The sequence below is a fragment of the Marmota flaviventris genome, chromosome 17 (genome assembly GCF_047511675.1).
Source record: "Marmota flaviventris isolate mMarFla1 chromosome 17, mMarFla1.hap1, whole genome shotgun sequence".
Taxonomy (NCBI): Eukaryota; Metazoa; Chordata; class Mammalia; order Rodentia; family Sciuridae; genus Marmota; species Marmota flaviventris.
In genome coordinates this window covers 64,862,391-64,875,507 of record NC_092514.1, presented here as the reverse complement: position 1 = coordinate 64,875,507, position 13,117 = coordinate 64,862,391, and the positions used below count along the sequence as shown (strand labels likewise).

Genomic DNA, 13,117 nt, shown 5'->3' with positions numbered 1-13,117 from the left:
AATGAGAATGTTTGTGTAGTTTCCCTCTATACTGTTGGTTCCCTTCTCTGCTGTCGCCCATTTTCTACACCTGCAGCATCGTGGGCAGTGAGTGGGACCCAGCTCCTTTTCACCTGAGTTTATCGGGAGGGGTTGATTTTTTTCTAGGCTTATAACTACTTAAGTTTGTTTGTTTGTTCCTGCCTATGGGTACTGCCTCTCTCCATATATTTTTATTTTGCGCTTCTCTTAGCCCGAATTAAGTAAGCATTCTTCAAGTTTAAAGGCTGTTCTCATTTCTTTTTTGATTATTCTTAGATATTTCTCTTTTCTGTCAGGTTGTTGGGTTTTTTTCCCTGAAAAAATTTTTAGGAGGTCATTATACATTCAAGAAAGTCATTATGACGTCCTGTCAACCACCTTTTACTTTAGCTAGTTTAAAGAACAGCTATTGGCAAATGTGAATGCAGAGGGAGACTCTTAATTTCTGAACTGCTCTGGAAAGACTTGGGCTTTCAGTTCGTGGTTGTGTTAATTTTGATGCACTTTTAGGAATCAAACTCTTAGTTTAGTGGTAATGATTAAGTAGTTATGGAAAGTGAATCACCTATAGGCATTACCTGGGGATGTACAGCTCAGGCAGAAAAACTTAGAGGCAAATGATCTGGTTTAAATCTCTTTCTGGTATGTTGTAATACTTTTGAAAAGAAGGATATAAATTTCAGATTTTGAGATAATATCTCAGCAAAACCACTTTTGCTGTAACTGGTGTACCATAAGTTATGCAGAGTAGTTATATCAGTTGTTTTTTTTCCTTCAGCTCTGGGGTATCTGACAGATTGTCTGCCTTGCACTATAGACTGAAATGGTAAGAGTCCATGAGTTAATAGACTGGTAGACTAAAAAAAAATAACTCATAGGGTGGTACTTACCAATTTCTTTTCATACAGTGAATTATTCATACATGATCAGCTTAAAAAAAAATAAAGCTTTGTAATGAAATCCTAAAAGTTAAATGCCTTTTCTGACAACTAGTTCTTTTTTGTGATTTCCAATTTAAAAATCAGATATTCTATTTTTCTAGAAGAATCTAACAAGACATGTGACAGCAGTAACACTAGTGCTACCACTACCTCCATCCAGCCTAATCTGGAAAACAGTAACAGCAGCAGTGAACTAAATTCTTCCCAGAGTGAATCTGCTAAGGCAGCTGATGATCCTGAAAATGGAGAAAGAGAATCCCATACACCTGTCTCTATTCAGGAAGAGATAGGTAAGAATATACACCATCCATTAAAGGGACTTTTTTTTTTTTTTTTTTTAACATTTTTCAGTTTTTTAGAATAAAAGTTTACTGGGGGTGGGAAGATTAAAATTTTTCTTTACCCTTTTTGTTTTCCTTTTTCTTTTCTTTCTTTTTTTATTTTTTCATTTTAATTTTTTTTTTTTTAATTTTAAACACAGATAGCCCTGTTATTAAAAAAAAAAAACAGAAATCAAGCTGGGTGTGGTGGTGCACGCCTGCAATCCCAGCTACTCAGGAGGCTGAGGCAGGAGAATCAGGAGTTCAAGGCCAGCCTGGCATTGTTGTGAGACCCTGTCTCAAAACAAAAAACACACAAAGGAATAAAATACAAGCCCTTTTTGAACCCTTTTTCCAAGTGTAACCACCATCAACAACTTGACATGTATCATTTTAGGTCTTTCTCTCTGCAGTTACATTCATATTTGTATGTTTACAAAGTTTTTTTTGTTTTTCACACAAATGGGATCATTCTGCTTATATCATTCTGCATCTTGTTTTTTTCACTCAGGAACACATATGATGGGATCTTTTCATTTTAGATGCATTCTTTTTAACTGCTGCATGATGTTTGATTATTATAAATTGTGGTGCTTTTTTTTTTTTTTAAACATTCTCAGCATTTGTCTTTGTGTACTTGGGCAAGTATATCTGGCAATATAGAAACAGTGAATGGAATTGTTTGTCAAATGGCAGTCATATTTTTAAAATAGTGATAGCCACTGCTTAATTGTATATTGAAAGGAATTTATACCTATAATTCACACATCTGTTTTTTTCCTCATCCTTAAACCTTAAATTTGATATCATCAATTCTATATTTTTGTCAACAGTAAAATGTGTTTTATTTTAAAATTTGCTTATCCTTCCTTATTAATATGGTTGAATTTCACATGTGTGTTGAACTTTCTGTGACGTGACTAGTCTTTTTGATCACTTTTTCCTATTGAATTTTGATATTTTTCCTTAGTGAGTTTTAGGAATGCTTTACATATTATGGGTATTAATCTTTGATTTTTACATATATATTTATAGAGTAGTTTCTCATTTTAAGCTCTGCTATATGGTCATCCAGGAATTTTTACATTTTTATGTTGTTAAATTTACCAGTCTTTGGTATTTTTCTGAATTTTATGTCTTATCAAGGAAGAATATACATGTACCTTACAGCCAATTTCTCATGACACTTCTATAACTTTGTTTTTAATCTATATAGAATATAATTTTGTATATTGTAGAAGGTGAGAAATGTGTTTTAATTAAGACATTTTCAATTGCAAATGATCAAACCAGTTTAAACTAGCTTATTTGAAGAGAAATTTAATTAGTTTATGTAATTGGGATGCCTGAGCCATCATCAGGCATAACTGGACTCCCAGGTATAATAACTCTTTCTGTCTTCCTCTCTTTCTTTCTCACCTTTTGGATCTACATATGTTTGTATGTTAATTTCATTCTCTCCTAATACAAACAGGCTTTTTCCAAGTGGCAGGGAAGATGGCACCAGCAATTTGTATTCCTATCTTTCCAAGCAAGGTCTGTGACCCAAAGACAAGGCCCCTACTCCTGCTCCAAATCAAAAGTCCTTGAGGAAGGAATTTGAGTGGCCTATCTTGGATCATATTGTTCCCACCCCTGTGGCCAGGGCAGGCAAGGTATTATGATTGATGGCTCCAGCAAAAGTATGTGATTGGAGTGGGGTAGGAAATGGTTTTCCAAAGAAAGAGGGGTGCTGCAAAGATAGAACACAGTAAACACCTGCACCTCCACCCTGTGGTAGCTTAGCACATGCATGTTTACTCACATTTATTCCAGACATACAGTTCAAAAATACCTCTGCCTAACACAATGCAAAAATCTCACCCATAACTGAAAACTTCCAAAAACCTCTGTCCCACAGTTACATTCAGCAATTGTAATTGTATCTTGATCCAAATCTAGGATTTCTGTGCTGTGCATTAATTTTGACAGGTCTTCTCATGGCTTATCTTGATTTTGCAGTCTGTAAGTCAAATTATAAATTCATCTGCCTCTAGCATTCATTATCCTGATAGTGGAGGGTGCTCTTCAGTAAATCTAGGAGGATGAATGTGCATGAGAGGTGAGAAGTCTATGGGAAGATTCTCCTTCTGGAGGCCGTTCTGTTGTAGCAGCCTAATTCCTGCTTTTTTTTTTTTTTTTTACTAGGAATGGATTTCTTTAGGATTCAACAGTCATATACTTCAATTTGGCAGGTTTGGAGTTTTTTCTGGCAATAGCACTCTGTTACAGATCCATAGGTACTCTGCTGATACCTTATTATTGATAATTAATAATAAGGTGTCAAGGTCCCTGAAGGTGAACCCCTTCACTTCCCTATTTTGCCTGGTTGGTAGGCCAATAACCCTAGCCCTCAGGTGAATAGAGTCTGACTAGGCTTTTGCCTCCTGGCATCATTAAACAATGAACCTTGGAGACTGGGGGAGAGGAGACCTGTCCTTTGCCACAAGCTTCATTGGAATGCCTCACTCCTTTATAATAGGAAGAATATGGCCCTGGGCACAGTGTGTTGGGTAAGGACCTCTCCTGTCAGCCTTGTTCCCTTTGCTCCTTCAGGTCTTCCCCTAGGGGTCAGTCATCTCCTCCTAAGCAAGCAGCAAAGTATTGATGCTGAGTAATATTGGATCATTGGCTCTAGGAGGAGCTTCCTTTCAAAAGCGCTGTGCCAGTCATTCCTTTTCTCTTTCTGGGAAGTCCAGTGCAGACCAAATGATGTGAACAAGGCCTTTATTATAGGGTTTTATAGATAGTCCTCGGAAGTAGCCACCATAGCTCAGCGTCTTGGTGTAGAACTCCAATAGGACTAGAGTAGTGATTTGAGAACCAAGGGAAGACTAATGGTCTTACCAGCTACGTGGCTGCCACACATTCAGGGTTACCAACTTTCCAGTCTTACAGCAGAAGATAACTCAGTTTCTTCACTCCATCTTGATTTAGTCAGTGCCAAATTTTGGAGCCAAAATCTTAAAATACTCCTCTGTATTATTTAGGACTTGCTAGTTTTGACAGAAACCCATCAAACTTGCTTAAAACAAGAAGGGAATTTTATTGGCACAGTTTGGTAGTTAGCAGGTCCAGGGCTGCTGGCAGCCTCAAGTATGTTAGGATCTATATAGCTGAATAAGATTATCATGGTCTTCTCTCAGTTTTCCCTTTTCATATTTTCCTATTTCTTCTCTGGTGGGCTTATTGTTTCCTACCAGTGTCAGTTTTTTTCCATGTTGTAAGAGTAAAATTAGCTAGCCTCTAATTTAAACCCTTCCAGCTCACAAAAAGAAAAAAGCAGAGAACCTTTCTCCATCTCCAGATTGAAAGAACTGGAGTAGAATGCTGATTGACTGGGCCACATGGCCAGTTCCTGGGACAGTCACTGTGGCCAGGTAATGGTGTGATCTGGCTGGCCAGGCCGGGCCTGTTGTTCAACCCAAAGAAGAAAGATACTTGATTCATAGCCCTGGCTGAATCATGATTAAAGTGGGGAAGAAAGCATTCCCCCAAAGGAAAGAAGCAGTGTGGAACAGACTAAATAAATGAACAAGAGTTTGCTAAACTGTCTTAACCCTTTTTTCCCCTCAAATGCACAGCAATTTTTCCGATTCTATCTTTGTCTCTTCTTACTTAAAATGCCATCTTTAGTGTATATTATGAGGTGAATTCTTGTCCTTTTAATTGCCAATGCCACACTGTCCTAATTTTAAAAAAATCTTTAAATTAGAAAATTTGTATCTTATTCGGTTGTCTGGCTAATGTGGAAGTTGGACCATGATGCAGGAATTTTAATACACAGAGAAATATTCAGCCAAAGTGAAATTACATTGATACACAAAGCAGAAATTGCTCCTGGGCAGTTTAGTTCATCACTTTAAATTTTTACTATGAAAATGTTGAGAGGTCTTTGTATATTAAGAAAACTAATTTAGTTGATTTTTATAATAATAAGCTTACACATGTAGCAGTGAGAAAAAAGTCACTTGGTATTTCTAAGCTCAAAACTATTAGGCATTCAAATAAAATTTCCTTGAAAATCTTTCTAAAATTAATTGTATCCTTTTAATACAGGAATCCATATTGAGCATATAAGGCAACATTTGTTAGTGTGCATTTTGTGTCATTATGTTTGTTACTTGTAAATTTTGTAGCGGCCCCTTCTGTGTTCTAATAGATGAGTTTCCAAACAGGTAACCTTGCACATTTATATTTTCTTTAAAATAATAAATGATTCACAGTAAAGGTCTGACATGTTTTCTTTTAAGTACACTAAAGAATTAGTGACATTTGCTTTGACTAGTCAAGGACTTTATCTGTCTACTTTCTGGATCTTAGATGTACACCACATATGAGTTTTGGATGAGGCCTTGTTCTTATACTTACGTCAGCAATTACTTTGTGGCTTTTTCATTGATAACAGGTGACTTTAGATCAGAGAAATCTAATGGGGAGATGAGTGAGTCTCTTGGAGCTGGAAGAGGAGCATCTGGCTCCACTCGCATTATCACCAGATTACGGAATCCAGACAGCAAACTGAGTCAGCTGAAGAGCCAGCAGGTGGCAGCCGCAGCACATGAAGCAAATAAATTGTTTAAGGAGGGCAAAGAGGTATGTTCTTTCTATTTAAAACAAAAATCTCTGGAGTATGAATAATTGTAGTTATTATACCTTAAAAGTATATAGGCTTATAGATCTGCTTTTGAATTAGATTTTCACCATTTTCAAGAGTGTAGTGGGTAACAAGTATAAAAGCATTAGGATTTTATTACGATAAGTATATTTGCACACCCAAATTTATTTCAAACATAAAAATGCTATGAGAGGGTGATACCAGATGATCACTTTTTTGTATGTAATTCTAAAGAAATTAAAGTCTTTTACGCACATGATATGTGAGGGCTTTACTGAAGAGCTTTAGATTATTTATAATAACTTCAGGTGAGTTGTAGCTACAGGACAGGACATATGTAACCAAAAGCAGAATACAGTACATAGGATAGACAACGTCCCAGCTCTGGTTATGAACAATGGGATCAAAGATGGGACTCAGTATCTCTGCCCCCACCTACTTGTGGTGACAGAACAGGGAACAAACTGTGTCTCCTAGATTTGAGAATTATTTGTAGATAAGCAAGAATAGACAAATGTTCTTCCTCTTTTTTCTTTTTTTAACATCATAGCAGTTGCTTTCAAGCAGTAAGTTTCAAAGTTCTTTTTGACCCTGACCCTTAGTAAAATAAATGTTTTTTTCTTTTCTTTTTTCTTTCTTTCTTTTTTTTTTTTTTTTTTTTGTGGTGCTGAGGATTGAACCCAGGGCTTCATGCATGCAAGGCAAGAACTCTACCAACTGAGCTAAATCCCCAGCCCATAAATGTTTTTTTCCTAGCAACTCAATACATCTAAAAGCTTTCTGAGGTAGTATTTTTCTTACTATTACAGAAGCACTCTGATATTTTTTTCTTGTAGTTTAGTGCATTTATTATATTTTATTAAAATTTAAATGAGATTGACCATTTGGTTCATGATACACTGAAAGGTTGGAATCAACTTTTTTTTTTTTTTTCCTCTTCCCTTGTGGTGCTGGGAGTCAAACTTGGGTCTTAAGTGCGAGCTAGGCACTCTGCCGACTGAGCTACACCCCAACCTGGGGATCAACTGCTTTTTCTTTTTTCTTTTTTCAGTGCTAGGGATCACACCCCAGGCCTCCCATATGCTACTGCAGTGAAATCAACTTTTTGAAACACTATTTTAAATTATCCATAGACCTTTTCTATTAAGACTGGAATGATAAAAAAAATACAGAAGAAAAGATTTTTTTTTGGAGAATGTATTTTAAATGTTAATAAATGTAATGCCTCTCTAAAGTAATGTTATAAATTTGATATTATGGTAGATGAATGATTTCACCTACAGTTTCATGTGCATATTTGAGATCACAAAAGTACTCACTAGTGTCTAGCACATACTTAATAAATGTTAGTTTTCTTTTCATGGGTATATCTTGGTTATTTGATCGTAAATTATTGGTTTCACTTTTAGCTTTTAAACTTAAACAGTTCAATCATAAGAGGCACCTTAACTCATTAAAATATTTGATTACACTTATTAAAAGGCAGTTGACAAGACAAAATTTGCATCTCTGCTATGAATAACGAAGTTTTTTAAATTTTCTTGGTCAGGTACTAGTAGTTAACTCTCAAGGAGAAATTTCACGGTTGAGCACCAAAAAGGAAGTGGTCATGAAAGGAAATATCAACAATTATTTCAAATTGGGTCAAGAAGGGAAGTATCGCGTCTACCACAATCAGTACTCCACCAATTCATTTGCTTTGAATAAGCACCAGCACAGGGAAGACCATGATAAGAGAAGGCATCTTGCACATAAGTTCTGTCTGACTCCAGCAGGAGAGTTCAAATGGAATGGTTCTGTCCATGGGTCCAAAGTTCTTACCATATCTACTCTGAGACTGACCATCACCCAATTAGAAAACAACATCCCTTCATCTTTTCTTCATCCCAATTGGGCTTCACACAGGTAAAGGATACTAAGGTTAATTTTTTACTATAAATTACAAAACACTTTTAAAGTGATTGTTATGCCTTAAAATGTCATTGACAGAGAATTAAATGAAGTCGGTTTGGTCATACAGTAAGGAAGCTAGAGGCATGGGTTTACTTGTAACTTGCTGAATCAGCACTAGCGTTTGGATGATTTTTTAGGAACCAGTCTTTATCCCTAGAAATCAAGTGGAGTCCAGTCATTTCTGGTGGAGGCCATCAAGTCCAGGACATTGTAGAAGGACAAAGAATTGTGAGGACTAAATGATCTGAAATTCCTTCTAATGTTTAAAATCTGATTCTGTGAGCTTGAAACTTCAGTTGTAGTATGTTTTTATCTCCACCTTGAAACCTTACTCATAGGCACTGTAAGATGGAGTCACCATAAATTATGCTTTTAAGATCAACCAAATGAAATAATTTTTCTTCTGAAATATAGGGCAAATTGGATCAAGGCAGTTCAGATGTGTAGCAAACCCAGAGAATTTGCATTGGCTTTAGCTATTTTGGAGTGTGCAGTTAAACCAGTTGTGATGCTACCAATATGGCGGGAATCCTTAGGACATACCAGGTGAGTGACCCTTGTGAATGATGAATATTGGATATTGTTCTGGAAGTACTTATTGATTAAGAATGAAAGTTCATGTGGTTAAGAGTCTTACTAAAGATGTCATACTTCTTGGCCTCCGTTAGTTCTTATTTGTGATACAGGATTGTAATAAAGATCAAAAGAGATCACATATGGAAATTATAAATTTTTTTTGAATACTTTCATTCATTCATTTATTTTTATGTGGTGCTGAAGATTGAACCCAGTGCCTCACACATGGAAGGCAAGCACTCTGCCACTGAGCCACAATCCCAGCCCAAATTATAAATATTTTTTTTAAAGTAAAAAGTATTTTTTTTAATAGGAAGAACATTCATGTTTTTCGAGTATCTGTTCTAGAATGTTCCAATTACTGTGCTAAGGTTCTGCCTTACACCCTTTTTTAGACTTGAATGACTGAAAATCTTATAGCTTCCAAGTAGACCCAAAACTATGTGACTTGGATAGATAAATTCTGAAACTTGAATCTGTTTAGCACAGATAGACTTACACAGAACAAAACTTTAGTCTTCAGAAGGTTATTACAAATTTAATATATACTTTTTATAAATATAAATATAAAATATATATTTTTTGCATTAAAAATGCAAATATTATTCAAGAGTATAATCAAAAAATAAAAATCATTCTACCTTCCCCATTCCTCTATGGAGTTCATGTAATTTTTATTTTTTGTGGTAGTGGGGATTGAACACTGAGCCATACCCCAGTCCCCCGCCTACCTTTTAAATTTTACTTTAAGAGAAAGTCTTGCTAAATTGTTGAGGCTGGCCTTGAAATTTTAATCCTTCTGCCTCAGTGTCCCAAATTGCTGGGATTACAAGTATGCTCCACTGTGTCCGGCACCCTATAATTTAAAAATATAAATATGTTTTGCATTACTTTCTACATTTGTTGTATTTTATAATGAATCTGTTTTTAAGTAATTTTATACCTACTGAACATTTTCATCTGCCAAAAGCTGCTTCCAGTTTTCTTTAGTGATTTCCCCACATAATCTTATTGCTGTTCCTGTCTTCCTCCTGCCTTTTTCCTTCCCATTTGGAATATAATTGCTGCTATTTGTAGCGTCCTCCACAAATGAATGGACTCAATTTTGCCTAGCAACTGAAAAACAAGGTTAAACTAAGGTGCTGCAGAATTGTGCACTATGGGACAGGAGAGATGAGTGGGTGGCATGCTTCTGCTGTACTGTTTCTAGCCCTCTTTTATCAAGGTTGAGCCAGGAAAGAGAGTAACTGGGAGGCAGTGCTCTCTGTTTCTGTTGCTCCTTCTGACATTTACCTTCAGCCTTTCCCTAAACTGTTCTCTCGAAAAGGTGACCATCCTGAAACTTGTGTTGGTGGACCCTGAAGCCACATCTCTAGTGACAGATCAAAGCTTCAAGAACTATGATAATTGTTACTAAGTAAACCTTCCATTATTAGATGTAGTTTAAAATCACTAAATCATACCTTTTACTTATTTTTTTTTTCAAGTGCTGGACATTATAGTGGAAGATGGAATTCAGACTTTTTAATCCAGGTGTTTTTTTTTTTCCTCCTTGCTTTGTCAATACAAGTGACTGGTCTTTAATAATTATCATTTAATATAATGTTAAGGGGAGATGAAATAGAATACTCTAAATTTCTTTAAAAATTAGGGACCACGATTTAAGAAAATTAGAAATTAATAATAGGACTTCTACTTTTGGCAATGGTATGGTTAACTAAATAGGTAACAAATTTATAAAACTGGATCCTCAAGAAATTCAAACTAATATTTTATTCAAAACGATTTTGATCCTCAGCACCACATACAAACAAAGATGTTGTATCCGCCGAAAACTAAAAAATAAAAATATTAAAAATAACTATTAAGAAAGTAAAAATGGCTGGAGATGTGGCTCACTGGTTAAGTGCTCTTGGGTTCAATCCCCAATGGGGATTGAACCCAGGGGCACTTAACCACTGGGCCACATCCTCAGCATATTTTCTATATTATTTAGAGACAGGGTCTTACTGAGTTGCTAAGAGCCTCACTGAGTTGCTGAGGCTGGCTTTGAACTTGCAGCCCTCCTGCCTCAACCTCCCAGGTCGCTGGGATTACAGATATGTGCCATTACGCCCAGCTCAAAAAGATTTTTTATTGTGATAATTAATAAAAAGCTTTGAAAGCAGTCTAACAGTAATAATATTTTTAAAATATTCATAAATTATTGGGTTGGGAATATAGCTCAGTTGGTAGAGTTCTACCAACAAGGCCCTGGGTTCTAATCCACAACACCACACAGACACACACACACCACCAAAAAAATAAAAAATAAAAATAAATTATCTTTGTGAAGAAAATTATGAAAATTTTTGTTGAGAAACATTAAATAATACAGAAAAAGTAGAAAACTTTCTTTTGTTTATGTACAGTGTCTTGACAACTTTAGGTTTTCTCCTATTAATATATAAATTGATTTTAATAACATTAAAAGTTTTAGTTGGGTTTTCTGTAGAATTGATGATACAAAAAAAACCAATAAGTGAAAAGGCAAATTTTAAAGACCAGGTGGGAGGGACTTGTTCTGCAGGGTAACTAGACTTCTTTTTTATTTTTTAAAAATATATTTAAAAAATATATTTTTAGTTGTTCATAGACCTTTATTTTATTTATTTGTATATGGTTTGGAGAATTGAACCCAGTGCCTCACACATGGTAGGCAAGTGCTCTACCACTGAGCCACAATCCCAGCCCCCTACAAGACTTCTTTTAAAGCTACAATAATGCAGTGGTATAGACGCAAAGATAAACATAGACCAATGGTACAGCATAAAAAGAGTCCAGAATCAGACCAACCCATACGTGGAAATGTAACACACGATTGAAGTAGCATTTACAGAGGATGAATGTTCAAGGAAAGGTGAGGGGGCAACGAGTTATCCATGTTGGTGGAAAATTGGGTTCCGTGTTTTATACCACAAAGAAGTCAATTCCAGATGAGCAAATCTTAAATGTGAAAAAGCAAAACTTTAACAAAACTCCAAAGAGAAATTATAGAACATTTTCGTTATAATCCTGGAAGAAACTCCCTGTTTGTTTCTCCCCGCAACCTCTTTCTTTTCCCCTTCTTCCTTTTTCCCTTCCTTCCTTGTTTTTATTTCCTGATACCCTTTCTTTCCTTCCATACTTATTCCTTTTCATGTTTTTTTTTCTCTCCTGACTCATTCATTATCTCCTGTGATATATATAAGGCAGACATTTCTTGAATTTACAAGCATGTTGCCAGATGAGAATGAGTGTGCAAGGGTGTGTATGTCTGTATACACTACAAGTGGGTTCCTATGTTTAATAAGTGATACAACTGTAAGATTCTGTGTAATATAAGGTGTAATGGATAATAATAAAAGTGAAGCCACAGGCATTGGTGCATACATGTAACCCCAGCAATTTGGGAGGCTGAGGCAAGAGGATCATAAGTTCAAGGCCAGCATCAGCAACTTAGTAAGGCCCTAAGCAACTTAGCAAGACTCTGTCTTAGAAAGTAAAAAGGGGGCTGGGGATGTGGCTCAAGCGGTAGCGAGCTCGCCTGGCATGCGTCCGGCCCGGGTTTGATCCTCAGCACCACATACAAACAAAGATGTTGTATCTGCCGAAAACTAAAAAATAAAAATATTAAAAAATAACTATTAAGAAAGTAAAAAGGGCTGGAGGTGTGGCTCACTGGTTAAGTGCTCTTGGGTTCAATCCCCAATTATGTCCGCCGTTCCCAGCCACCCCCCCCCCCAAAAAGAACATCTGTGAATTAACCACCGAATTTAAAAATAAGGACATTACCATGATTGCATCTGGTTTTCACTCACATTATCTTATTTCTCCTGAGAAAACCATTGTTTTGGGGCAGGGGGAGGGGTGATTGAACTTAGGGTCTTGTATATGCTAGGCAAGAGTGCTAGGCAAGCACTCTACTGTTGAACTACATCCCTAGTTCTTTGTATTTTATTTTGAGACAGGGTTTTTCAAACTTGCCCTCACTGGTTTCAAACTTGTGATCCTCCTGCATGAGCCCCCTAAGTAGGCAGGATTATAGGCATGGACCACCACACCAGCTAGATAACCACAACCTTAAAGTTTGTGTTTTATTATATGATTCCTTTATAGCAGTAGCTTGTTTTTTGTTGAATTTGGGCTGCCTTGTAATAATGTATTATCCTAAAAGACTAAGTCATGGACTGGTTGAATATATTTTTGTTGTTTTATTGTAATTGGTAGTATCTACAATATATTAAAGAACTCTTACACTTCAATAATATGAAAAACATGAAGCCATTTAGTAGGGGGAAAAAGACTAAAAATATAAATATAATTTACTCAAGAAGAGACACAAATAGCCAAGAAGGCTGAAAAGGTGCTTAACTTTCATGGTAAGTTGGGAAATGCACATCAAAACCATAGGATACTGTTCCACATCCATCAAATTGTCAAACTTTTAAAGAAAGAGTATATTAAGAAAGAGGTGACATAAGAGGAAGACAGCTCTAATACACTCTAATATAACCCTAATACAGATCAGTAGTATAATGAGTGGTGTAACAAGTTAAGTTTGGTGAAAAAGTTAATGCAATTCTTGTATTTAATATCATGGAGGAACTATATTACATGTTTATACAAGG

The 13,117-nt window shown here is 35.9% G+C and overlaps 1 protein-coding gene across 7 annotated transcripts in view; it reads left to right on the top strand.

Moving 5' to 3' along the window:
• The window catches only part of Bptf (bromodomain PHD finger transcription factor), a 130,384-nt gene that overhangs the window by 58,632 nt on the left and 58,635 nt on the right, over positions 1–13,117 (top strand). For 5 of the 7 annotated variants that reach the window (XM_027946212.2, XM_071603203.1, XM_027946210.2 and 2 more), the window contains exons 6-9: positions 1,064–1,252; positions 5,730–5,917; positions 7,489–7,844; positions 8,307–8,438. In XM_027946212.2, coding sequence (XP_027802013.2) covers positions 1,064–1,252; positions 5,730–5,917; positions 7,489–7,844; positions 8,307–8,438 — 865 coding nt within the window. The remainder of the gene's footprint in view (positions 1–1,063; positions 1,253–5,729; positions 5,918–7,488; positions 7,845–8,306; positions 8,439–13,117) is intronic. The other 2 variants (XM_027946213.2, XM_027946211.2) reach the window with 1 other exon arrangement.